This window comes from Penicillium soppii (genome assembly GCF_028829465.1).
Source record: "Penicillium soppii strain IBT 18220 chromosome Unknown utg000003l, whole genome shotgun sequence".
Taxonomy (NCBI): Eukaryota; Fungi; Ascomycota; class Eurotiomycetes; order Eurotiales; family Aspergillaceae; genus Penicillium; species Penicillium soppii.
The window spans coordinates 3,123,533-3,150,137 of NW_026643233.1; the positions used below are offsets into that span (position 1 = coordinate 3,123,533).

Sequence of the window (26,605 nt, forward strand, 5' to 3'; positions counted from 1 at the left end):
ATCCTACCATAATTGAGCCCTCAGTTAATGGAGGCATGTTGCAATGCGTACGAATCAACATTTGAACTATGTCGAATTAAGAAGGATACGTGTATTCTTCCAAGGTTCCCTACCGGGGTCGCCCCCAGTGGGCACAAATGACAATGCATAAATTGGAAGCTCTCTCTACCGAACTCTTACAAGAGAAGCAACTAAGCATGAACAAACTCGCTAGCTAGGACTACTTCAAATTGCTACAGCAGAACCCTCTCGTCTAGCGCCCGAAACGACCGCGATTTATACCCCTGACTCAACAGAATACCCAGAAGTGATTACAAGACGCCCGCGCGCGAGGCTACCGGACCCAGCGAAGTTTGCTAGATCGACGTCTGACTGGCCATCGTGGAAAGTCACTATATCTAGTAAACTACATGTCGATAGTAAAGTAATCGGGTCCGCTTCGGACCAAGTGATCCACATTTTTACACGTCTTGAGAAAGTGGCATGGAAAAACACGACGGCATTAATGCAACAGTCAAAGGACACTGCGTCGCCGCAGTAATTGCTTATCTTGAGCGAATCTACGGAAATCCGAATATCTAGGGTCAAGCCGCGCGATGGCTACATGTATATAGCTATATACATATGTATGTCACTATGCCCAGGTGGTCGATGCGCGCTGGGCCAATCCCTTTTGAGACACGGACAGCGACCACATTTAAACTTATGTATGTGGTTAGTTACCTGTGAGTCACAGGCAATGCTGGTTCAACCTGCACTTACATCTGCGGCTTTAGAGAACACAACCCTTAGCTGCTAAATCCTTTATTTAAGCTTCCTTAACCAGCGAAAGAATATGTACTAAGATTTGTGAGATTTACGGTGCACATGCCTGATTCGAACACCTTCTTCTTCTTGTGGAATTACAATAATGGCGTTTCGACGCCAAGAGAAATATCTGGATGTTGGAACAACAGTGGTGGACTATCAGATCTTTGTTTCGCGACGGAATTTTGTCCAGAACGTTCGAACTATGGTGCTATCACCCGAAGTGGTATATGCACGGAAATATTCGCAACCAATGCGCTGAAAAAGAAGGGTGTTGTGCAACAAGCTGCGGATGCTGCATGCTCCAATCGTCACAATACACCCGAATGAATGTTTGCTGCCAGGCATTGCACCGTTGAGCGTTTATGTTATGAGAAAGCTCGAGGCTTTAGATTGAGCCCAGAATTATGGACGAAAGCAGTTTCCTTATACCTCAACGACACCGACAATTAAGCTCAGTCGTCCCACAGCAGGCTGACAGTAGTGAGCTTTGTGAGCGTTGGCTCTAAGAGCTATGGCAACCCGTTTGATCTAATGGAAGGTTCGCCGCCGAGCTACGTTTCTTTATCTGATAATTGAAAGGTGGCAAGAAAAAGTGGGATAGTTCGATTCCTGGCCCTTGTACCCAAAGATTATGGCGAGATAGGACGGATTAAATACATGAATGGGGTCGTAATTTGCTATAATTACTCTTCACTGGGATCATTATTCATATCAGGCAGCATTGAATCGCTGGCTTTCTCTCCCTTCAGGGTTAGTATCACTACTTAACCGAGCCCTCTCGCCCTATTTTTAGCCAACAATAATGACAGCTCACGGCAATATACCTATAGGGGTTAATACAGTGTACCCTAGAAAATATTAGAATATCTCGCCTATACTTAAAAATAAAGACAAAACTTGATTTGTAGTCTTTCATTCAGTCAAAATACAACAGAAGATGATATTGATCAATTTCGACCTACCCAATAGGTAAACAATATACGAAATATTATATGATTAATTGACACTTTACGATCCGCTTTATCTATGCGAGACTATTTTCCGATAATCAGACTTGGCAAATTCCAACAAAGCCATCAGGACATACAATTTGGGGCATTAAAATTACAAATGGGCAGGAAAAATTATTATACATCGCGTCGGCATCAATCAAGGAACCGGTTGGTAGTCCCTGCGACCCAATTCACTTTGTCTCCACCTCAGCTTGGTTTGCTCCAACGTCGTGAGCTCTTCGCTGTATTGGCCATCGTCCAGCGCACGTTGAAGACGACCGTTTCGGCGTTGCTTTGCACAATACCACCCGAAGGCTCCGATTGCAAGAGCACCAACAACAGCGGCACCAACATACACACCGATATGCGCCCCTTCGGAAAGATCATTCCATTTCTGGCTCAGGGTCTCGGCTGGCTTTTTATTGATTTCTGTCTGGGCAGTCGAGTTTCCACTGAGAGGCACTGTTAGCAATAGAGCCTTGCAAAGAAAGGAAATCTGAAAGTCTGAAAAGGCACCACTGGGAAATTCAAAAGCTCACCTAATGACTTCGATGCTCTTATAAGTGCCTGAAGTTCCGTTGTACTTGTACTCTTTTCCAGAATGGAAATCCTGAACGCGGATTTTTGAAACAGTCATTGTGAACGGCACATCAGTCCAGTTGACATAACCACCACCCCATTCCAAATTTCCTACAGACTGTCCCTTGATACCAACCGGCCAGTTGCTAACCTTAACCTGGCAAGGTGTTTGGGGATAATTCTTGCCGTAAACAGTCTTTGGCTCAGAATAATTCACAGTCCGCACCAAGTCACCGTCAATCCACCACTCAAGGCGGTCCTTATCCCAGTAAGAGGTGTAGTTGTGGAACTCGGTATCTGCATTCGAGACGGCATGGTATCCACCGCGATCACTGGTAGTTGTGTTGCCTTTGCCGAAGAAGTCGGATTGCACTCCGCTCGTGTTGTAACCCACCCACTCCCAATCAATTTCATCCAGGTCGTCAGATTGTAAAATCACACTGCTGATAATGCCGGCTCCTTTGGCCATCTTGACGTGGGCTTCCATCACACCGAAAAAGATGTAAAAGTTTGATACTAGGAGGGTGGAGGCATTTTCGGTTTTGATCGAGAAATCGGCGCCTTCGGATGTGTAGTCGATCGAGCCCGTTTCCATGTTCCAAAGTGTGCTGTCTAAAGTGGAATTGAACAGCCATGTGTGCTCAGTCCCGAGGGCAGGGTCGGCGCTGCATGTTGTATTGGTGTCTAAAGGGTTGCAAGTCGTTCCAGTATACTCAGCATTGGTTACGGCATAAAGCGCCGTCAACAGAACCAAAAAAAGGAGATCCAAGCCCCCATGGTGACAGTCGAGATCTCTGAAACGCGGTTTGTTCGGTCCGGTCCGGATGAACCCACACACTTTTGTTCAACAACAATTTCTGCAGCCTGGTGCTACGAAATGGTAAGGGATCCAATGAGATTACCAAGCGCCTTTATAGAATCATATCATGAACAGAGAACGAAAGCGAGCGTAGAATTGAGAGTTGAGACTGAAAAATCTGCCATGACTAGCTAAAGCAAGAATAAGGAGGTCAATAAGCGAGGGTAGAGTTATCGAGAAAGTCGTAATTAGAACGCTATCTATGCTTGTTCGAGGTTAGCGTCAAAAGAGTTATTAGCCGATCTATCCAGTTGAATAGTAATTTCATGAAAATCAGTTTATCTCCGAACGCGTAGCAAATGCTTGGCCTCACGCTACTGTATACATCCACTCGGCCTCCTTAGCCGGTTCAAAGTGGAGTCTTCATTTCTTAATGTGGTTAAGCTTCGCCAGTATCTGTTAGTAAAACCGAATTTTAGAAGTCGGTGATTGGCTGCGCTAGTGTATTTAGCCCTCACATATTAGGAACAATCGCCGATTATTATTAGGCACCTGCCCTGTTTCCTAAATTATATATCCACCGGATTAAAAGAATATCAAAGAAGGCTAGTGGAATTTAAATATACTAGGGAAGCAAATGTGAGCTCGGGGTCAGTGACATCATGAGATAAACACTGAGTGCGAAGGTGTATAGCGGCCAGGGATTAAAGGATTGATACCTAAATGCCCTATTCTAGACTGATCTACACCATATAGTCATTGTGAATATTCCCATGAACAAAAATGTTCTCTTTTTACCTCTTTTATGATATCTTTGTTTATATCTTTGTTGATATCTCTATCTTCTTCCATCTTTAGAAGTTAAAACTATTCCTCTGACCTATAAAATGTTTCTAAATTTTAACCATTATAAAGACGAGTTCCTTGCCTAGGTAATGCACTCTACTCATTAAGGCATCCGTATACTGGGAATCTACGTATATAGATTTCTGCTATCTTGAATGAGGCATCCTCAGGCATCAAGCCCATGAAAGAAAATTCTTTGACCTCTGGCCCATTTATCATATCCACCCTCCGTAACTACTTCGCGGGCGACATCACTACAGGTGAACAAATTCAAATTGCAAAGAAACTTTATATACTAGATATACGATTCGGTAGAGTTCGCGGCAATAAGTGCCTGCTCCAGAATGCATGTAGCCTCGTGTTCAATGTCATAGTGATCCACCCATTCACTCTTCCAGCCCCCTGTCCAATAACTAGTTCGATGACTCTCTAAAATAGTTATTGCCTCAAGGAGATACATTCTCAGCGTAAGAGAGAAGCGTTGGAATTCGGCATAACCCATGAGATTAGCGCGCTCGGGCCTGCTCTCATCCCAAGCCACCCGGAGTCTCAAGTCGCGATGAAGTTTATCTAGGCTATTAATCACCTCCCCACATGGCCAAGCCTTGAATTTGAGATTGTCAATCTGATTTTGTACGAGATAGATTATAGAAGCGCGCTCATAATCAAGGCTAGAGGTCGAATGAGGTCCGTAAAACATATCTGCAGGCGTGGTGATAAATTTTGATCGTAAAATTTAGGAAGAAATGATTGGAGAAAGTATCTGAATGCTTTCTAATCTAATCGTTGCAATGTGGGGGAAAAGGAATAAAATGAAAGGCTGAGATTTTCTAGCGGTAATAAACGGGAAGAATATATAGTGATGACTGGTATTACTGGAGCTATATACGAGATGGCTGGCTACAAAGGCATTCTCTGAATGAAAGCAACATAATGTCACCGACTGAAGCCCATTGTGAAAACCCATTGTGAAAACTCATTGTTGACCATACCGCAAGAGATCCACAGGCCGAGTACTTGAGATATTCGATAGACCCTATATACTCAACAATTTGCCGAAAGGAAACCACGTCCAAGCATTTTTAAAACCCAAGAGAATTGAGGTGAAAGACTCTGAGACAAATGATATCATGGTATAAGTCTGGTCAAATTCAGCCAACGCTTCGAATTCATCAGTACATCAGATGACTGCTTCTACAATATTGGTAATTTGTCAGACTTGTCCTTATCCCTTCACTGATGTCCGGTAACCCTCTTAGGTACATAGATATCGTCAATGCTCTTTACCTCCTCCTCGCTTAAATCAAATGAAATAGCTGCCACAGCCTCATCAACCCGCTCCTTCTTGCTCATTCCCAAGATCGGCGCAGTAATGAATGGCTTTGACAAAGACCAAGCGATGGCAACAGTAGCCATAGACACACCTCGTTTCTTAGCAATCTCTTCTATCTGACGATTGATGGCCTTGTCAGCATCAGAGTACGGGGTGCCCAAGAACCCTGCATTCTGACCCTCACCACGCGTGGTAGTAGAGAATGAGTTCCAAGGCCTAGCCAAGAAACCCATCGAGACTGGACTCCAGGGGATTCCACCGATTCCAAACTTTTGACAGGCTGGGTACATTTCCCGTTCTTCCTCTCGGTAGATGGCGTTGTGGAGGTTTTGCATCGAGATAAACTCAGTGAACCCATGGATTCGCGCGGTGTATTGGTATTCGAGCAGTTGATGAGCCCACATGGATGAGGCGCCAATATAGCGAACTTTGCCAGACTTGACAACATCATGGAGCGCCTCCATAGTCTCTTTCACTGGGGTGTTTGGGTCGAATCGGTGGATTTGCAGCAGGTCGACGTATGGAAGATCAAGTCTCTTCAGACTCGCGTCGACAGCATCGAAAATGTGCTTGCGACTCAGACCATATTGGTTGAGGTAACCGCCGTTGTCCCGCTGATCCTCACTCATCGCGAGTGGTTCTTCGAGCCCACGACCGACGGGCGCCCAAAGTTTGGTTGCAATGACGAGGCTCTCCCGACGCCAGCCATACTTCTTGATGGCCTTGCCCAAAATCTCCTCTGATTGACCGTTCGAATATGCGTTGGCAGTATCGAAAAAGTTGAGGCCGGATTCATAACAGTGATTGAGAATTGGAAGAGCTTGTTCTTCTGGGATTGCCCATTTGAATCGGCCATCGGGATTCCCGAAGCTCATACATCCCACTCCGATAGGGGCAATGCGGAGACCGCTAGTTCCAAGTTGAACATGTCTCATAGTGGGTATTGACAAAGATGCAAGATTTGAAATAATCTGTTGATAATCAAATCAGTATTGTTACGATGGCAATCGCGTGGATGCATAAAGATGATGAATGCACTACTTACAAGGGATGACTAGAGATGATGAGAAAGCCTCGATTGTTACAAGTATTCTGGAATTGATAGTCGTTTTATAACTTTTTATAACCTACAGTTCTATGACGGAATTCGGATTTAGGGAGTAGTGCGGAGATAATTTATTCTTCTCCATACTTCACCTCAGTGCTTTTCCGAGGACTTAATGAATCACCTTAAATACGAGCTGTCTCCAGATTTGCCAAACAGCATGAAGCAAGTATAAATGATGGTCTTCATCCAATCATAGTGATTATGCCAGACCCACCCCTAGCGCGTAATCAAAGTGGATCACCTGGAAATTGGAAATGGACTTAACTTCTTCAACTCCGGATTCACTGTCGAACATCAATTTCATTCCGATTTTTGAAGGAATTCAATTGCATTTGCCAAGAAAACAACAGCCTTTGGCGTCTTGCACTATGTAATCTAGTTCTCTTTCAAACCTCTCAAGTTTCCACGCATTTCTTTATCATGTCCCTAAACAAGGTGTCCCTCGTTTCTCAAAATAATGCCCATCACCTATCGGAACCTATTCCTTCCGATCAATATAATGGCTTAAACAAACAGCAACGTCGTAGGAATCAGAACCGATACAACCAACAAGTCTGGCGTAAGTAATCCCCCAGCCTTCTGCAGCCGGTGTCTCTTGTTGTAATCAGCTAATTTTCGGCACAGGGAGAAGGCAAAAAGTCCAGAAAGAGTTAGAACAGCAGGCCGAGAATCAACCCCAGGTACAAGAGCAAGCAATATATCTGAGAGAATATGACCATTGTTTGATCCAATGTCCAACTCCAGACTTCACTATGCTTGCCCTATTTGTTCAAAAGCAGCATGAGCGAAATGAGAAGAAAGCAGGGTCTCGTATCGAGCGCCCGGAAATATATCAACTTCTACGTCTCTTCGAGTCGGCTGCCCATAAAAGTTACATCGGAAATCCAAGTACGGATCACCGAATGACACTCGTTAAACTGAATGTCTTCCGTGCCTTTGTGAGCAATATTGGCGTCCTGGGATATACAAGGGAATGGATGACGGATGATGCCCTCTCGAGGTTTAATGTCTGTGGGCCCCACCAAGGTCCGGCACAAGAATCCATCCCGGCAAGTCTTCAGCCAACGCCGTTGCAGGAAGGTCGACCACATCACCCGTGGTTGGATTTCTTTCCTTTTGCAAATCTCAGAGATGTTCTCATCTTGCATGAAGACGACATGGATGATGTGCAATTGTGCCGCGATTTGATGGGATTTTATACCATGCCTTCTGAGGAAGATAATTGTATGCTTGTTTGGGGTGACCCTTGGAATCCAATGAATTGGGAGGTTACGGAAACATTCCTCCAGAAGTGGGGCTGGCTTGTCAAAGGATGCCCGGAGATCATTTGGTCGACAAATTACTGGCGACGGATGAGAGGGCAGCGCAGAATCCGGTGGAAGAACACCTTCGGAAATCAAAAGTGACAATATCTTTGGTAAGTACATATTATATTCCCGAACACTTAGAAGGTCGCTTATTTGTGGCTTAGCAGACCGACTCATCATTACGAGTGAAGGTTCCTCGGTTGGTGGTCAGTGGCCTTGGTTCGCGAAATTCCATCAATTTGCATACAACATGTGAACCCCATACTTTGACAAATATGATCACACTTTCTTCTCAATCTCGTTGATTCTATCGAGTTTTCCCATTGTTTGTTATAGCAGCAAAAACCAGGTGTACTCTGTTTCTTTGACAAAAGCCAACCAATTTTAAACACGAAAGAAAACATGATCGGCCTGTAATCAGATTCGAAACAAATTCTCAATGAAAAAGGAAGCCACGAAGTCATGCATATGTATCAATTTCTCACTATCTCCTTCTGTCAAAGGAAAACGTTTTTACCTGCGTTAGAAATCGGCATCCATTCATACAATTCCACAAATCATTCATCTATTGTTCCTATGCCGCAATCCTCGGTAATTATCATATTTACAGTTTAAGACGTAGTTGTATATCTCTCTACCAAAATTAATACAAAAATAAAATGAGGAATCAAGGCACAAATATAGGACAGAGAGTATACATAAGTAGAGCTCGGAGTCCTGAATCGCAATATGATGAGCTATGTAGTGTATATGATACTAGCACTTATATCACACGACCTTTTTAGTCCCCAGGATCTTCATCTACTAGCAACGTCCCGGTTAATGTACAGTATTTACCAAAAAATAACGGGTCAGGAATTGTTTATTGTTGTGCACTCACGAAGGATAGCGATGCTGCTAACTTTCTGGCAGGTTTTCAGGCTTGAAATGTTAATTCATAACAATCCGAAAATTGATTCAATTTTCAAAGGGTCCAAGTCACCAGTAAGCTGATCTACAAGTGATGCTTCGGGGAGCAGCTCTTAACCTTGACTTTTACTTGCCATTTTTTATGTCCCCTTTACTTCTCTCTTTCACTTGCTTAAAATTACTTAAAATTGTCATTTCTATAAATTGGTTCACTCGGACAAAATAAGATATAAATTCATTGAGTCTAAAACCCATGGGTCATCCTTTGAGGGATCTTAAAGAGCCATTGAATCAGACGGGGTGATTTGTATGCTTTCTGATGTAACTCTGAAACTTGAAATATGAATCAATTCTTGGTTTGATATCCACCACTTTTCATTCTACATCGCCCTTCTTTGTTTATCCAGAGTCTCTCGCGTGTCCCCGTAACATGAGTTCAATGGCATATACCCTGGGTGCTGAACCCTCAAAGAAAAAAGTGCTCACCACAAAGAACTTACCTCGATATGGTTCTATGATCTCATCTTCGCTGATTTTCTTTGACCTAGACTTCTCGCCCCAGTGTCTTCGGTGTATATAGGGCTTTGTATATTGAAATACAAATAAAAGTATCGAATCTACGTTTCTTTTTTGGTTCATCAGTTCTCAACTCAACTTTGTTAAACTCCGAAACCATTTCATCCCGCCCCCCAAGATGCCACGTCCTCGTCGAGCTGCTGCTATGAAGCCTAAAGGGCACTACGCAGATACCGCCAACCCTACAAGTCGGAAACGTAGTGCGAGTCAGGCTATTGCTGGTCGCTCTAAGCGTCGCACGAAGAAATCCTCGGATACGGAGATGAAAGATGCGGACGTTGAGACAGAAGATCCCAATCTTCCGCTCGGCCTTTCAACTAGATCTTTTACCCCTGATGAGCTTAAAAAGGATCTCAACATCTCTTATAAAGATCTTATCAAGCCTGCCAAAAGCCTGCCGCAAAGGCAGAAAAGATGGACGCAGCCGGAAACAAAGGCTCCAATTGTGCATATTGAAGATACTCCAAAGGGTTGGAACATGGATGAACCTGATCTTGATCCCAAGTATGTTATCTCACCTCTACCTTACTTTTATCTCATCCTATTCTAGAGATCAGTACGTTTACTAATTCAAATGTTCTTTCCTTTTAGTGATCTCGATGCTCAGATTCAAAGATGTCTCGAACGTATCGTAGATAGAATTATGTCGGATCACTTCGAGTTCAGGTTGGAGGATCTGTTAAAAAAGAAGAAAAAGCGCGAGTAAGAATCCTAAGTTCATGTTTTTGACTATTTCCTAAATCATTCGATTCCTAGTGCGATCATGGCCTTGGAGCCTGGATTGAGTTGGCCCGTTGTCCAACGCTTGAATAGTCTTGGTGGAATCCTAAAATCATTTAAAGAGGACGATGGCTGCATTCCAACTGTTAAAAGCATCATGGCTGAGTACAGATCAGGCGCGTTGGATTGGACTCCAACACTTGTTACCTACTGGTCCCAAGGGAAGCAGATTTCTCAACCAAGGCCTTTCCGCTTCGACGAGTTTGACCACCTCGTTAGTCAATATGGGCAAGATGGCTTTTGGGTCGAAGGAGTAAGTTCTCATCTAATGTTCAAATAGCCCCAAAACTAACACATGTATAGCTTTTTGAACAGAATCCACCTCAGGCGGCATCTATCATGGAATTTGGTCCTAATCCAGCGCGTCCAAATCAAAGATACATCGTTTCTGTAAGGTTCAGTCACCAAATTTGCGATACCTCTCTGACTTATGCAGTTCCACGTTTGGATGAGAGCACCTGGCACACGATTCCCCCTAGAATTCCAAATGATGGATGATACGGGGGCTTCTTTCATGCAAATTGATGAAGTTGACTTTGACCGAATGGCCCGATTGAATGGCACGCTTGATCAACGTCCACCCCGGGTTTGTGTCCAAGGACTTGAATTGGCCGATGGAACAGTAGTGTACCACCCTATATACTTTCTGGAGGTGAACCTGTTTTTCTTTGGCCCCAATGGCAGAGCAATGATACTTCCGGAATATGAGAAAATCCCGGTGGTTGTTTCACCGGTTGGCCCAGATGGAGGTGGTGGAGGATTACGATGCGGTGGTCCTTGGTTGCGACATAGATTCTATACTTCGTCGGTTCCAAATGGTACCGTACAGCTGCTACATGCATCTGACGATCCAGTTTACTACCAATACCTGCCTACCAAATTCAACCCTGGGGTTCAAATCTCGCTGCTAGCTGAAAACCATAATTGTATTTCCAGCAGCAGCTTCGATCCTAATTTGTCAGATACCTAGGGATCTTTCAAGGTGGTTGTTTGATTGCTTGGTTTTTCTTGCTTTTCACTATATGTTTTCTGTTTCTTGTCCTTGGTGTTCCATCTCTACATGTCAAATGCTCGTTCTACACATCAGATACACTATGTTTCTTTTTAAGTTATTTTGTGAAAAGGATATTGGCTGAGAAGTAGATAAACCATCAAAATATCGCACAATTTTTTTAAAACAATATAGATGTGTTCATAATGTGTACGAAATAAAAAAAGACCAACATTGTACAGAGTAGTTCATGACTGTCGGCCCCGAGTCTTAGCCGTGCAACCCTGGGCTCTCCTCGTTTCAACTCTTCAATCACCATGGTTTACGCTTTTACCCTCCCAACCACATCTCCCCTCTCATTCAAATCCATTTTATCGCCTACTCATCCATCCCTCCCTCAATCAGCCTCAACGGCTCGCCATGCTCTTCGTCTCGCCTTAAAGACCCACAAGCGATTACCCCGCGGCCCGCGTCAAGATGCCCACCTACCTGCGGTTCTGTCCGCTATCAACGAATATCTTCCTTACCTATTCGCGATTTCAAATGGACTGAACGGCCGATCCGTTCCAACAGATGCATATTCCTCTCAAGATACCTACGTGGTAGGAGCCAACTTCCGCACCGAGGCGATCGAAATCACCGGTGCGGAGATTGAGTCCGCATGGAGACCGACATTGTCGTCGTCGAGCGCGTTCAATCTTTCTTCGGGGAAGATTAATACAGGCGGGAAGGGTCCGAAAACGCATAATGGGCGCATTTGTGGCCAAGGAATTCACTTCGAATTGGCATTCACGCTTACAACCCTAGGGTATGTGCTGAGCAGGCTCGCGCGCGCCGGTGTCGTTGCCTCCCTTTATGCATCTTCCACTCCCACAGCTGAGGATCGAACTACGGCCGTGCAGACAGCCACGCGGTATCTATTGCAGGCTAGCGCGGTGCATAACTTCCTCAGCTCGTCGCCTACCTTCACTGCAGCTACTGTTTCTACGGTACCAGATCTGGATGCCGGCACACAGTCTGCTCTTTCATCGCTTGCCATGGCTGAGGCAACTCTACTCGCAGTACTCAAGGATGACGCATATATTACTGCGTGTATCCAGTTGCGTAACCCAAATGATAAAGATTGGATGATCAACGCACCTGACATCCCAAAGGTGCGTGCGTTGCTATTTGCGAGACTATGTGTGCGTGCCGCCGAGTACTCCGAACAAGCTGCGGCGGGCTTCAGTGCCGTTGGTTCTGCATCTGGCCGCTCCGGTCGCGTTGATGAAGAAGTCGTTCGATACACGGGCGTTTTGGGTCGCGTGGCTCGTGCTCGTGCTTGTCGGTTTTTTGGTGTAGATGCCGAGTTGTCTGGTAGAGCTGGCGAAGGAATTGCGTGGCTCAGAGCTGCACGCACTTCACTTGGGCTACGTGGGGAATCGTCCCAAGATGAGGGTTCTACGTCTGGTGGTTCCGCCAAGCGTGGCCTGTCGCGATTGAAGCGCGAATGGACCGAGCGACGTGAGGATCGTAAAGTTGCGAAAGACGCTGGCGGAAGCACTGGCGAAAAAGGGCCATTAGAGGCTGGAGATGACGCCGGTCGGGGTGAGGAGGGCCGTGTACTCGCCATGCTTGAGGCGAAATGGGTGAAAATGAATGATACAGTAAGCGCAAATAAAAGCAACCTATTCTTTATGCCATCATTGGATCATATTCATTAACATAAACTAGATGAACACGCAGCTCGTCCCGCCATCTGCGCCATTACTCTCTAACCTACCTTCGGGTCGAGATATCCACTCGCCACCAGCGCCGTACCAACCACCCTCTCTCGATGAAGATCAACTGATGCGGATGCGTGCTCCACCAGATGACCGAGAGGACGTGAATTTTGGAAATGATGACGACAGTGAAGAGGAGGCAACCCAGGGAGATCAGCGCGGCCTTCCAGGGGCGTTCCCAGACCGGAGTGCAACTGCTTCCAGTGTCTATTACTGATTGATACCCGGCGTATCAACGAACCTGCAGGCCATGAAACATGGTAGTATATAATGCGATTATATGTGCAATTAGGTGTCGCTTGACGCTGTGCATAACCAAGTTACTTCTGCACATTTCGACACTCCATGGATTACGATCTCTCCAGGTAGAAATTCAAGTCGTAGAAGGAAAAAAAGGAAGATTGATCAAACAAAGTGATATCTATATGTACAATACAAATGGACAAGAGCAAAAGAGAGGTTCCTCAGACCTTCTTCTGCCATCTTTTTTGTCTCTGACACGGACGTGACCTGCGCATCTTGGTCATGCTCAAACAAAGAGCAACCAGGGCCATTGAGTTGACACTCACCCCGCCCGTATCATAGGTGTCGTAAGTTGTCCAGTCTCCGAGGCGTTGATCTCAATCATCAAAAACCCCGAATGTCAAAACGCAATCGCACAGCTGAACACGCAAGAAAAGAGGAAGCGCTTATGCCGACTCGCCACCAAAGCGGTTCTTCTCCTGGCCGAGGTAACCCTTGACCTTGCGCTCCTTGAGGAGCTCGAAGTACTTCTCTGCATAGGATAGATCAGTCAGTATATATTCAGCAAGCAATCCAAACAGGCCTGCAATCAAATTTGATCGGATCCGATCAGGCAAAAAGCCATCCAATCAGACGTCTCGCCGTTATCTTCTTCAAACGCTCAATGGCAGAGAAAGGAACCCACCTCTGAAGACACCGCACTTCTCAAGGTGGTTCACACCCTCGCGCGCATAGCACTTGCCCAATTCCTCGCCGACAAGGCGCGCCATCATGCTGCGCACCCATTGCTCACGAATGATGGCATCACGGGCGTTGTGAACGGCGATGTTGTCCTCGAAGTCGACACCCTCGTAGGTCGGGGGGACGGTGGGCTTTTTGGCGAGGAAGGCGGCGGACTCGGCGGTGGGCATTGTGGGCGGTTTGTGTTTGCTTTGGAAAGAGGGAGAGGGCCTTTGCTTGCTGAGGCGGTGGACAGTAACAGCAAGAGTGGTTGAGGGGAGACTTGTCGATTGAAGGGCTCAATGCGGTGGTCTGGCGTTGATCTTGAAGGTTGGATTGCCTGGTTTGTGATTGGATGGGTTTAAGGCGGTGGATGAACTGTCGGTGCAGGGAACGAAGAAGACCATTTGGGCATATCTAGAGATGAGTCATCAAACAATCACGTGCAACTATAGAACCCAAAAATGGAAATCGCAGACGCAGGCTCCCAACATTTAAGATTCCAAGTTTGGTATGCTCAGAATCAAGGAGATAGTAGGATGAGAGACTTTCAGAAGTAATTGGATGGGAAATATATCATTTTGGAAAACTTAGTCAACACCAGCCCACCTTCCAACGCCCCATAGATAATGTAAACCAAAAAACAATGTACAAAGCAAATTTTGACACATCCACTCCATGATAACAGATTTCATACTCTGGTGATGTGAATAGACAGATGCAAATTAAGCAATACCAGCAATGCAGTAATGCAGCTATCCATCCTGTTTTCCCTTTCCTCGCACTTCATTGTATACATCAAGGAAACCGTCCTTGAAACGTGCCCACTTTGACCGGCTAAGCCACTTGCTGAGTTCACGGTAATAATAGATTTCAGACCAACAGTCACGGCCAAACATACATCCTGCCATGTTGACCACAAAGTCGCGGGCATTCTGTTGGTAATGCGAAACTGGATTTTCTACATCACCGCAGGCCCCTGGCGGGAAAGCATTGATGCTGCGCTGTGGGAGAAATCCAACACTACTGCGAACCCAGGGTTGACTCTGATAGATGTATTCCAGCGCATCTTGTTCCTTGTGTTCCCAGTCCATATGCATCTGCTCATACATGACCGGATCCCACCAGGCGTCGAGTAGCCGGTCTGTCCATAGTGAGCGGCGTAGGAAGAAGGATCCTAGATTGAAGCCGGCACAGTCTTGGGATAGAAGCATTTGCAGAGAGTCTTGATTCCCGTCTCCCTCGAGGGATCGTCCTAGGTCATCGAGCCAGAACTCAGGTAACGGATGTGTGAGATTCATGGGGTTGTATGCTGTGATGTCGCGGTAAACGTTCGAGTCAAGATCATTGAAAATATGTTCCTGTAGTGAGATGTCGTATTCCATAATCCAGGTGTTCAAGTCCAGCCACCAGAACCACTCTGCATCCGGGTATTTGCGCATTGCTTCCCGGATAACATCGCCTTTCTCCCAGCTCTCTCGCCATTCATGAGAATAACGTTTCTTTGCAAGAAGATTGGCGAGCTCCAGCTCGTAACCCCATTTGTTGGCGTATTTCTGCTTATTCCATATGCTGTTGCGTTCAATCGCCCATTCGCGAGCACCCTTCAGCTCCATCACACCACCCTCCACGTTCGACCCGAGGATGATGACGAATTTGCGGCCGCCGCCGATTGGCGAACGCCGGTAAATTTGAACGATTGCTAAAACCATGATTAGAAGTAAGTTCTGAAGGCTGGATAAAATCAACGGTCACTTACTAGACCAGCAAAATAGGTATCCAATCCACACCATGAACAGAACAAGCAATAGCCGAAAGCGACCCCGTCGTATACACAATCCAGATGCACCTAGAATCCCTCGCTGACCATCAGCAGGCTTCCAATCCCGGCCATAGTCATCTTTATCAACGTATTCGCGCGGAGAAAGTCGCCGAAAGCTAGACAAGCGAGTCGATATCTTATTTCCTTGTCGGGAAAAGAACCCGCTATTCCGCGTTGAAAAGGAGGGATAGCCGCGCACTTCATCACTCTTGGCTTTGGCAGTGGCCCAGGAGATTCCGTTTGGTGATAATGTGCCAGGCGATGGGCGCGGTGATGTGCTGCCGCTTGCCGGCACGAATCCCGGGCTGGACCACCCTCCGCCCGGGTGGGGAGAGGGTGATCGCGACAAGGTCATGAGGATGATTGGTGCGAAACAATAAGTTTCAATAGGAATGATTTGTGCGAGCTTGGAGACGTTGGCCGATCTTCAAGTGCGAGGGAAGGGATGGAATTTGCGGGTAAGGTCAGAGTGACAACAGTGAGTCAGGAGCGACTAGAAGTTGAATCTGGAAGGAAGTTGAGTAAAGATGATAAGATCTCGATCACACTGCACATGGTTCCGGATTGAGCGCGAGCCCCATTAATGTCGTACTCCTGTGAGGATGAATGCGGCGCTGCGGATGTCGACTCCGAGGTATACCAGATTTAGGTTCGAGGAATTTCGAATCTCTTGAATTTATCTCCAACATACATACATATAACTGACTCATCTTCTTACTACTTATATCTAAATACTTGTATGGAAATTACGTTGTACATTTCACAATACTAAGTTGCAGATCTACCAGTCTAACGAGCCTCATCTTGGAAGATCGGGCCCACTTTGCGATACTGCATGCGGATAGGGCTATGGAAGGCAACATTGAATTCCCACGCTATTCCAATCTAAATCAAATGCAGAGACAAGTAAAATCAATTCCGATCTTTGCACAGAGACTGAGCCGGCAGCCGGTTGGCGCCATTTGGTTTGGTCATCAACGCCTGCCGAAGCATGAATCCGGGCTCGTCATCGGGCCGAGACCGGGCACTATCGCCATGAGTGAATTCGCACTCCAACTTGAGGAACTTCTTTCGGTCATTGCTTTGGTACACTGTGATGATGTCGCCTGTGTAGAGTTTGCCGAATTGTAGGGTTTCGGGGCCATCCTGGGTCTTCAAGCCCCGACGAAGGGGAATGTCGTTCACCCAGATGCCGTGGCGCGCTTTCGTTGAAAGAATGGCCATGACCCCGGGAACATCCACCCAATTGGCACCCATTGCGATTTTGGGCTCGATCCCTGGCGCCCAAAATGTAACCTCGAGGGCATAGGCTGGGATTCTTGTATCGCTAGGGTCCGCATGCTTGACGGTCGCCAATGGGCCTCGACCCCATGAGGTGAGCCGTTCTTCGAGATAAAGAGTTAAGTCGAGGATCGAACCAGGAACAGTCTTCAACTTTCCGAATCGCTTTGGCGGTTTGGCAAACTTTGGATCTAAGAGAGCAGAGGAGATTGCAGTTGGGTTAGGTCGATGAACAATCGGTTCTGATGAGTCCGCTTCTTCGGCACGCATTTGATCCAAAATGACTCGGCCTGTTTCAGCATCAAGGGTGGTAGCGAACTCAAGATTGTATTGGGACTCTGAGACCTGAGGAGGGTTGTGGGGAGCGATGCTTCGGTGACTGTTGCGTGCGCTACTGTCGCTGGACGCCTCGCTGGCCGTGTCTGGCAGTGCAAGATTGATTCGGCGCCTGAAAATGGCCTTCGGAGTTGGCTCTTGGGTACTGGATGCAACTGGCTCTTTGGAGCTCGAAGTAGGGTGGAAAGGATCGGTGTTGGTGGTACTAGCTGGCGTCGTTGGTTCCTTGGCGGATCCAGGGGTGGTCTGGCGCGAGGAAGAGCTGTTAACCGCGCCGGCTTTGGAGTTCTGGACGGAGTCCAAGGAATTCATGTTGAGTTGCCCAACGAGTTTCTCTGCACCCATCAAGCTCGGCGCGGTGCCGCCAAAGGGCTCGACTGGGAGGGAGATAATTGACTCGTTGGGATCGTCGCTCATCATCGACTCACCAGAAGAGTGAGATTCCTCAGGTGGAAATTGATCAAAATCGTCATAACCACCCACGTTGCCCAATGCGTGAGAGCTTCGCAAAGCCGAAGAGGAGACTTCACCGAATAAGCGTTTTGCGTGGTCGTCCACTACAGCTTGTCCATCTTGAAAACTCTCAATGTTTGGGAGACTGGGATATCGTACATCGGTGGGAATGTACTCAATCCGCGGCTTTTTGGCTACTGCCTCCATGCTACTTCTGTCCTCGCCGTCGGCTCCATGATTGTTCCAGGTACCGTCGGCGATGGACAACTGTGACGCATCTAGCTCACCCTCTGCATCCTCACCGATGACTGAAAGGCCGTCATGGTGGTCGCTAGGGTCAAACAACAGGTCTTTGTCGTCCTCATACTCATCTACATCTGCGACTTCAGCGATCCAAGGGTGCTGAAAACACTCCTTTTCTGTCGGGCGGGAAAATGGGTCCCGGTTGAGAAGTTGAGAGACAAAGTCAATTCCAGATTCAGACACGCCTGCTTGGCGTAGGACGTTGAAGTCAGCATCACTTGTCATGATTTGTTTTAGCATATGGACACCTCGATCTTCAGCGCGACCAGAAAATGGCGGAACACCCGACAAGATATGGAACAGAACTGCCCCAAGAGACCAGATATCGACCGATTGGCTGTATGGAGAGGTTTTCGGAGGTCTGGCAATTAGCAAAAGCTCATGGTACGAAAACGTTCATGATGGACTTACGGATCACCAGCACGGCGTCTCTTTCTAAGCTCACCACGGCGATATTGTTCATAGTCCGGGTATACCTCGGGTGCGCAGTACAACAAAGTACCGCAAAAGGTCTTCAAGAAAGTTTCCTGTTCCACTACTTTCGATAATCCGAAGTCCGATAACTTAATTTTGAGCGGATCGAGCGAGGCGATCAAGATGTTGTCTGGCTTTATATCTCGATGTGTAATTCGGCGTTTGTGCAGGTAGTGGAGAGCTCGCAACACTTGGCGTGCAATTGTTCTCACCATTTCCTCAGCAATTCTGCCCTGGGTCTGCAGGTATGTTGACAGCTCGCCGCCTGGAACATACTCCATGATGATGTAAATCCATCGGTCATGCTCGTGGTGGTCAATATATTGAACAATATTCGGCTGGTATGCGTCAGTTATACCAATTGGACGAAGGCCAAGGAAACATCACTTACATGCGTCAAGTCTCTCATGATTTTCATTTCGTTGTCGACCTTTTGATCCAAAATACCATTTTTCATGAATCGACGCTTATCGAGCTCCTTGGCGGCGTAGATGGCTCCGTGCGACTTAGTTGCGATCTTGTAAACTGTAGCAAAAGCTCCCTTGCCAATCTGCCCAGTCACGTTGTACATTGCACCGCCGGCCCAATGCATACCGAACGCGTTCGCGGATGACCATGTCAGAACAGACGGAGGCGGGCCCTGTCGAGTCTTTTGTGCTGGTGCATGGGCTTGAACTCGTTCAAAGTACTGACGGACATTCTCCTGGTATTGAACAGCAAATCCTTCTCTTGATGGAATTCGAACCACGAAGCGAACCTCCTCAGAACCGATTCCCGTCACCACCTGGATCACTGATCCGTTTGTGAGCATCCGGCTGTTCTCCTTTTGGGTCTTTCGCAGACGGCAATTTTCCACGATGGTACCATTGGTAGATGTATCCTGGAGCATGAGGATTCCATCTCCCGTCAGATAAATGCGAAAGTGAGTGTTCGATACACGCTTGGCTTCGTCATCAACCGCCAAAAGCACGTCACAGCGCGCACGATTACGACCAAAGCAGAATCCCAGGCCAAGATTGTGAACATTTGACGAGAGCCTCAATGCCACATCCAGATCCGCTGTGTGAAATCCCCCTTGCTCCAGTATGTCTCGTTGGAGTATATGCTGTGGACCGAGCGTTGCTGTGGCGCTGACTGCATCGTGAGCAGCATGAGAATTAGGATGGAGGGTACAAATAATGTCAGACAAATCTTCATCTTGAATGCCAGAGTTATTCATTCCCATTCGGCGAGGATCAGCGCATGGCTGAGTGGATTCCTGTGTGGCCTCCATTATGAATAACACAAATGAAGGAAGCAGCGGTGCTAAGATAGTGGAAAGCAAGAGAAAGTAGTTACAGGTGAGGATGAAAATCCAATGGTGTAGGGTATATGTGCTGCTGCGAAAAGAGCAAATGGAATGTGCATAACAAGGTCATTAATATCGTGGACTAAACAAGACAGACGTGAGTGAGACATGAACTGACAAAAGTGTGAAGGGTTGATGTATATATACCTTGTGAATCCGGTGGTCCCAGAGCCGATGAACCAGACACCCGGGCAAAACCTGGGCAAGAAGGCAATATGTTGTGAATTCAATCACACATTCACCACGGTATATTCCGCTCAAGGTGCCACGAGCTTGATGTTCGCAGAACACAACGAGTGAACAAAATGGGGTATTAACAACTGATGAACTGTAGGAGTGGGCAGTCTCTCACTGAGTTGCGTGTTGATGAACCCAGATTAGGAGGTGGAGAACGAAGAGGATGTTAGGCCATCCAAATTTTGACTCAAACTGTAGGAATATTGACTTGGATGTTCGTTTCGAAGATGCAAAGTCGAGGATGGATATCGGACCCTTGAGGTACTAATCAATGAGAAGCTAAACCCGATGGTTGTTCTTTATTGAGGGTTATCGTATTAAGGGAAAGACGAGAGTTTCAACGAATGCGTGGAAGAATCGAGACGTATTTCTATCAAATTTAAATTCAACATGTTAGCATAGATCGTTTAGAAGCTTAAATGAGTTCTTGTTTAGACTCGACTTGAGATCCAGAATCAACTCACACAGCTTGGTGGATTCCCTGTCAATCGATCCATTGGTTGAATTTAGAAGTTGGACAGATGAAACTGGGGATACCGGGACTGAGCAAGTTCGGACTCTTGGGAAGGTCGTCGTCCGAGGAACAAGAATAGGAATTAAGCCGCGATCGCGACTTTGGTGGAGACCTCAGGCAACAAGGCGTAAACATTTTCCTAAGGCCCAGAGCGCGCAAACTCTGACTCATCAGGCAGCAGACCTGTGGCCACGCTTATTGGCTGATCTAATTAATTATGTATCTGGTAGAGATCTATAAAAACATTTAACCATTTTGGGAAACTGTGGATCATGTTGTGGTGTGTACGGACCTCGGGAGTAGATAGGACTCTCGTGAGTACACACTTTATTTACTATCTACTTCCATATGGCTTGCTGGTATCCTCGCTGCGCTTATAATCACCCTTGAGTGCGGTATCAAATACTTGCTCCAGCCTTGTGATCGCTTCGTCCGATACCTCTGTGACAGGTCAGATTTGATTGCTTCTTGTGATAAATCAAATACTTACGGTAATGCACCACAACGCGACCACCCATCAATCTCAGCCCATTTTCCTGGCCAATCTCAGTCAAGTCATTCGGCCCAACTCCGGAACCCTCGAGATCCAGCCAGACCATATTTGTTTGCAAAGGTTTGTCCAGCTTTCCACCACGGCTGGTCCATAGGTCAGCAACTCGCTTGGCTTTTTCATGAGTTGCTGCAAGCTTTCCACTCTTCCCTGTGAGGTCTGTGCCGAAAGTTTCATTAAGTGCAATCTGGGCGGCGGCTGCAATTACACCCGTTTGGCGGGCACCGCCACCAATAGACTTACGGAACCAGCGTGCTTTTTTAATGAACGCTTGAGAGCCAACAATGATACTTCCAATGGGAGCACCCAGGCCCTTGGAAAAGCAAAGACTGACGCTATCGAACACACTAGCATATTCGGGCAAGCTTCCTGCACCAGCCGCGACAGCCTCCCACAAACGGGCACCGTCGAGGTGAACCTTGATATCATTAGAATGAGCCCATTCCACAATACGCTTAACCTCAGTGAGCGGCATTATCATTCCATCAAGTGTATTCTCCAAGCTAATCAGTTTCGTGGGGCAATGGTGGATGTCATCATCGAGGACTGCATGCTTCTGGATGTCCTCCAAAGTCAAGTGGACCCCGTTTTTGGGCACCACAGTCTGCATGGTGGCTCCAGTCCATGCGCTCACACCACCTGCTTCATAGCAAATGATATGGGATCGATAATCACATAACACTGCATGCGGTGGCTGCGCAAGATGCGAACGAATAGCTACCTGGTTTCCCATTGTTCCAGAAAGAACCAATAGACTCGCTTCATGTTTTGTTATTTCGGCAACATAACGCTGCAGCTCGTTGGTGACTGGGTCCTCGTTGAAAACGTCATCGAGGAGAGTCGTTTGGCAAATGGCGGCGAGCATAGATGGGGTAGGCTTGGTCATTGTATCGCCTGGACCGGATTAGCTCCTTTCCAAACCTCACAGTCGAATTGGTCTCAGGTAAGACTCGGGTTCTTCATACTTCGAAGGTCAAACGCAGCAGCTCCAGCCCCATGCCAGGAGCTAGGCTTTGTATCGCTGTCATCGGCAACTGCCGAGGCATGAGCCATAGCATCAGTTGAAAGTTGCGCCATGGCAATTGGATAAAAAACTGTTGGCCTTTGCAAGGAGAATAACGCATGAACTGAAGAGGGGCGATGAAACGAGTGTATTAAGCGATTCATGCTGCAGCACTGAGCACAGAGAGGGGATCTGTGCTCAGAGGGAAAGAGGGGCTTTGATTAGGAGCGGATGTCGACACGTGATCCGAGGCTAACTAGAACGCTACCATTTCAGGGCACGAGGCTTGATATCGAATTGTACATAGAGAACAAGAATGACTTTTAAGATTAGTCTTAGTGCTACATTGATCCAACGCTGATCATGTGTGAGGCACAATTCCATATTCGACAATGACGACATTGCACATTATCGATAACCTAATTTGGACTAGCGTGATTCGACCGCCTCGACCGCTTACCTCAGCGTTTTTGCGATCCATCCATGGATGGTAAGGTGCGGTTCAAGCACATTCTTACCTGTTCCTCACACTGGTCGCGCAATGGACTTATCCCATCTGACAAGGCCTGGCATAATATGTCAGTGCTCCCGGTGCTCTAGCTCGTTGGCAGCACTGGAGAATGAATGGGCTAAACTCTCCAACGCCTACTCAATCCCTACAGCATGGCTCAGCGTCGACCTCCACCGCATCTCCGTTTCCTCTGAGCGAAAGCAAATTCCAAATACATCTGATATGACCCTTTTGCGTGGCCGAGTTATTCAGGAGGTATCTTGTAAACTATGCCAGCAGAGGATGGGAGTGTTATGTCCGTTGGACAATGGGTAGGTTGTGAATTGACCCTAGCTCATTCGACCCTTATTAACTCCTGGTCAGAATGAACATCCTGTGGAAGATGTCCAAGGTTGCATTTAGGGAAATCGTCACTATGCGAACCGTGCAACCCCTATTCAAACAGGGGGCTCTCGAACGATTGATATGCCCCCCAAAAGAACCTCTGCGCCGAAACTCCGACTTCGTTCAAAACAGTGCACTGGTGCCAGTTGACTGCTCCGATCCCACTTCCCTCGATCCGTCTATGCAAAAGCAAATGGTACACCAAGGAAGAAGCATCGATCAAATCTCAAGCTCGGTGAATCACCTTCAAGATACAATGTCGGATCTCAAACATTCTTTTACGGCGCTTCGAATTGAGCTGAATGGGCCCAACAGGAACATAGGGGAGGGATCCCTACTTCAAGGACACGATTTCGATATGATTGCGACTGTGCTTAAGGAGCTCAAGTCAAAATCCGAAGAAATCGAGAAATTGAAGCTGGAGATTGAAGCTCTGAAATTGAAGAACCGATACATGGGAGTGACCCCGCCGCAGCAACAAGATTCTTTGTCAGTCATGAATATGAATGCTGCTCTACCGGAGGTTAGGAGTCCCGGCTTGCTCCAGGCGGGTCGCAAGCGTACCTGGCCCGACGCGTTTCCGGTCGATCTTAATCAAACAATTGCCGACTCTTTTGATGAGGATGATATGGTGGATGATTTCGCTTTGTGTGATCCGCCAATGAACCCGGATCGTGTTCCACTCAATGACCGGAACCAACAGTCTATTATCAATCGCAATGTCGCGGAACATCGGGCGGGGTCTGCGGGGTCTGCGGGGCCTCATGCTGAAACCTTTGAAAGGTCACAAATTTCTTTGGATACCCCTCCAGTCCAATCTATAACCTCGCAGCAAGCTATCGCGAAACGTCCGCGTTTATCTCAACCAGTTGGGAACGACGCCCAAGCAGCTGTTCCGTCGCAACCTCTTCCGCCAAAACGAGGTAGACCAAGAAAATCGATCAGCCAACCAAACAAACCCAATATCACCGAATCACCCAGCACAGTACCCTCTAGCACACAAGATGACGCCGATTCCAACCCCCAAGCTGGCTCATTGCGACGTCGCCAATCTCGTCGCGGCCTTCGAGAACAGTCCCAAGGACCAACCCCCAACGCGCAAATTGGGCTTGAGGACACTCAGCAGCCTCAGGATTCAACCTCCACTAGAACCCCTAATCCCCAATCAACAGCCAACAAGAAGAGTAAGCGTAACACAGGCTCTCCCAATGGATCTCGTAGCGGAGGTCCGGATGAAGGGGCGGATGAGGCTTCTATGAATGAGAAGCGAAAAGCTAAAGTCGCGGCGCGGGACGTTATGGCGAAAATTGCTTTGCAGCATGAGGAGGCATTGGAGACGGGAAATCCGCGATAAATCCAGGGTTTTCCGTATACTTTGTACAATAAAAATTCATAGAATAAAAACATCTGCAGCAGATACCAATTACCATGCCCTTTTCTATTCAAAGATCGTAGTCACTGAGTAGAGCCCTTAGAAAAAAAATTGCAAAAAAACAAATTTATCTACAGCTTCTATCTTTATACTTGAGATCGACACAGGTTACATATATAATTTACGTCTTTCGCAAAAGGCTGGTTTGCCCGATCTGCTAATTATGGAACCAGACGTATCTCTCCAATAGAGCAATGAGAAACGGCACCTCCCACTTAGTTCCTTCTTCCAGACTTCCATACGTATCAAATTCACAATAGAGTCGATACAAGACACACATTCAAAGAATATCAAAGCATATATAAACATCGAGGGGTTGCTAGGGAGATCGTCTATATGAATAACCGATAATTTTTCCATACTTGAGAAATAAGAAGAGAGTAATAAGAAGAATGATTAAAAGGCCAAAAAAGAGAGCAAAGGAGAGAGCACAAGAGAGATGTAAAAAGAGATGTAAAAAAGAAGTAGAAAACGCCAAGAACTAAAAATAGGCGCCAAGGAAGCCCCAGCCACTCCGTGCCACACAACAAGTGGCATGCGCGTCCCTATAGGGACGCGCATATGATCATCGGCAATTTGACAACTCACTGTTTAATAACCTCTTTCGATCCTTCCTTTTGCTTACACTCTTTTATCTTCCAATATTCTGCGTACTGTTTTTCGCTATGCCAGCCCTATATGCAGCGCTAACCGGGAGTGCGGTGGAAACGGCCCCGCTTCTCGCCCGGCGTGACCTAACCGTTAACCATACCCAGGCCATCACGCTAGGAATAATGGCGGTATATGTCGTGGTCATCGCCATCCTATGGAACGTCCCTTATATTCGCTGGGTGCTATGGCCCTTTAAGGCAAGCTATCACCAAACATATCTATTGACAGCAACTGACAACAACAGATGCTAGTGATTGCATTCCATGAATTCGGACATGCGATTACAGCCTGCTGCACTGGCGGGAAAGTCAAATCAATCTCCTTGGATCCACACGAAGGCGGTGTCACTCACATGCAAGGCGGCATGAGCGCTGTCACCCTACCGGCTGGTTATCTGGGTTCATCCATTATTGGAGCTCTGTTGATCTTCGCTGGGTTTGATATTGTTGCTAGCAAGGTTGCTAGTATCGTTTTGGGCGTCTGCTTCCTACTTACACTCTGGTGGGCGCGGAGGGACTGGCTGACTATCATGACCATTCTGCTTGCGGTAGGTCTCTTGGTGGCTTGCTGGTTCATTGCCCACGGAGAAGCCTTGCGTTGGGTTGTGGTAAGTTTGAAGATTATACCAACTGGTTTGAATCGGTGCTAATCTAATATATTGGTAATATAGCTCTTCATCGGTGTCATGTCGGCTTTGTATAGTGTCTGGGATATCGTAAGTTTGGCACTACTCCTTCTAGCTCCATCCTTTTTATGCTCTTCAAAAAAGCTAATTTGTTGTATTAGTGTGATGATCTCATTCTCCGCAAAGTCAATAGTTCCGATGCCAGTGTCTTCGCAAAGAAATACGGTGGTTCCTCTCAGTGCTGGGGTGTGATTTGGTCTTTGATCTCCCTATGTTTCATGGCCATCGGCATCATCGGTGGAATTGCAGCCTTCCCTGAATCATTCAGTCAACAGGAGTCTGACTCTCAGCACTTTATTCCAACTCGCTAGATTAGCAGCGTCCCTTTGGCTAGCTAGACCCTCGGGTCAATAATTACGATTACAATGACATACGATTTGGCCCTCAGGCAAAGCTGAAAACCTTGTGATTTCCCATTCTCATGAAATGTCCGCTAGCTTCAACAAAGAATTTAAAAGAACAACATCTTGCAGAGTCAACCCTTTATGCATCTCCTTGTACTTCCCCTTTCACTTCCCCTTTCACGTTTCCTTTTGAGTTTCTTTCTTTATTCTGCTATTTTCAGAACTGAAACTTATTTCCATATATATATATATATAATGACTCTATCTATTGATCTTAAACCTTATAAGAACGGGAGTCTTAATCGAGTCCATATGTTTCTACACACTACCTATAGCACTAACGAGAGATAAAACTTAGAACATCCATGATAAAGTGGTCAATATCTTTCACACCGTTGATTGGGCCATAACGTATAATTATTATTGATTTTGGTCACACTACTTGATAGGGCATTCATGTTAGTGATCTATGCAGTTCAATTCCTGAGTCTAAAATAAGGTAATTCCAAGGTTATAGGCCT

General features: G+C 46.7%; 11 protein-coding genes across 11 annotated transcripts; 5 read left to right on the forward strand and 6 right to left on the reverse strand.

Moving 5' to 3' along the window:
* Positions 1-1,959: 1,959 nt before the first annotated feature.
* On the reverse strand, positions 1,960-2,976 carry N7529_003322 (glycoside hydrolase family 16 protein; the record flags this gene model as incomplete). Its single annotated transcript, XM_057238849.1, has 2 exons — positions 1,960-2,254; positions 2,342-2,976. 2 exons carry the CDS (start codon positions 2,974-2,976, stop codon positions 1,960-1,962), a joined length of 930 nt encoding a protein of 309 aa, XP_057101460.1.
* A 2,283-nt stretch (positions 2,977-5,259) lies between these two features.
* Positions 5,260-6,294, reverse strand: N7529_003323 (aldo/keto reductase; the record flags this gene model as incomplete). The annotated part of the gene is made up of 1 exon (XM_057238850.1): positions 5,260-6,294. The coding sequence occupies one exon, from the start codon at positions 6,292-6,294 to the stop codon at positions 5,260-5,262; it is 1,035 nt and encodes a 344-aa protein (XP_057101461.1).
* A 925-nt stretch (positions 6,295-7,219) lies between these two features.
* Positions 7,220-7,873, forward strand: N7529_003324 (DUF3425 domain-containing protein; the record flags this gene model as incomplete). The annotated part of the gene is made up of 1 exon (XM_057238851.1): positions 7,220-7,873. The coding sequence occupies one exon, from the start codon at positions 7,220-7,222 to the stop codon at positions 7,871-7,873; it is 654 nt and encodes a 217-aa protein (XP_057101462.1).
* Positions 7,874-9,377: 1,504 nt separating this feature from the next.
* Positions 9,378-11,009, forward strand: N7529_003325 (uncharacterized protein; the record flags this gene model as incomplete). Its single annotated transcript, XM_057238852.1, has 5 exons — positions 9,378-9,763; positions 9,851-9,961; positions 10,016-10,292; positions 10,343-10,429; positions 10,476-11,009. 5 exons carry the CDS (start codon positions 9,378-9,380, stop codon positions 11,007-11,009), a joined length of 1,395 nt encoding a protein of 464 aa, XP_057101463.1.
* A 338-nt stretch (positions 11,010-11,347) lies between these two features.
* Positions 11,348-13,010, forward strand: N7529_003326 (pH-signaling protein PalC; the record flags this gene model as incomplete). The annotated part of the gene is made up of 2 exons (XM_057238853.1): positions 11,348-12,676; positions 12,744-13,010. The coding sequence occupies 2 exons, from the start codon at positions 11,348-11,350 to the stop codon at positions 13,008-13,010; spliced, it is 1,596 nt and encodes a 531-aa protein (XP_057101464.1).
* Positions 13,011-13,482: 472 nt separating this feature from the next.
* Positions 13,483-13,947, reverse strand: N7529_003327 (putative NADH-ubiquinone oxidoreductase 12 kda subunit; the record flags this gene model as incomplete). The annotated part of the gene is made up of 2 exons (XM_057238854.1): positions 13,483-13,568; positions 13,722-13,947. The coding sequence occupies 2 exons, from the start codon at positions 13,945-13,947 to the stop codon at positions 13,483-13,485; spliced, it is 312 nt and encodes a 103-aa protein (XP_057101465.1).
* Positions 13,948-14,511: 564 nt separating this feature from the next.
* On the reverse strand, positions 14,512-15,933 carry N7529_003328 (putative alpha-1,6-mannosyltransferase subunit; the record flags this gene model as incomplete). The annotated part of the gene is made up of 2 exons (XM_057238855.1): positions 14,512-15,458; positions 15,516-15,933. The coding sequence occupies 2 exons, from the start codon at positions 15,931-15,933 to the stop codon at positions 14,512-14,514; spliced, it is 1,365 nt and encodes a 454-aa protein (XP_057101466.1).
* A 557-nt stretch (positions 15,934-16,490) lies between these two features.
* Positions 16,491-19,698, reverse strand: N7529_003329 (CAMK family serine/threonine-protein kinase; the record flags this gene model as incomplete). The annotated part of the gene is made up of 3 exons (XM_057238856.1): positions 16,491-18,312; positions 18,363-18,763; positions 18,817-19,698. 3 exons carry the CDS (start codon positions 19,696-19,698, stop codon positions 16,491-16,493), a joined length of 3,105 nt encoding a protein of 1,034 aa, XP_057101467.1.
* Positions 19,699-20,858: 1,160 nt separating this feature from the next.
* On the reverse strand, positions 20,859-22,151 carry N7529_003330 (threonine aldolase GLY1; the record flags this gene model as incomplete). The annotated part of the gene is made up of 3 exons (XM_057238857.1): positions 20,859-20,965; positions 21,015-21,968; positions 22,040-22,151. The coding sequence occupies 3 exons, from the start codon at positions 22,149-22,151 to the stop codon at positions 20,859-20,861; spliced, it is 1,173 nt and encodes a 390-aa protein (XP_057101468.1).
* A 467-nt stretch (positions 22,152-22,618) lies between these two features.
* On the forward strand, positions 22,619-24,326 carry N7529_003331 (uncharacterized protein; the record flags this gene model as incomplete). The annotated part of the gene is made up of 2 exons (XM_057238858.1): positions 22,619-22,899; positions 22,952-24,326. 2 exons carry the CDS (start codon positions 22,619-22,621, stop codon positions 24,324-24,326), a joined length of 1,656 nt encoding a protein of 551 aa, XP_057101469.1.
* Positions 24,327-25,069: 743 nt separating this feature from the next.
* Positions 25,070-26,051, forward strand: N7529_003332 (M50 family metallopeptidase; the record flags this gene model as incomplete). Its single annotated transcript, XM_057238859.1, has 4 exons — positions 25,070-25,234; positions 25,300-25,662; positions 25,726-25,770; positions 25,842-26,051. 4 exons carry the CDS (start codon positions 25,070-25,072, stop codon positions 26,049-26,051), a joined length of 783 nt encoding a protein of 260 aa, XP_057101470.1.
* Positions 26,052-26,605: the final 554 nt, after the last annotated feature.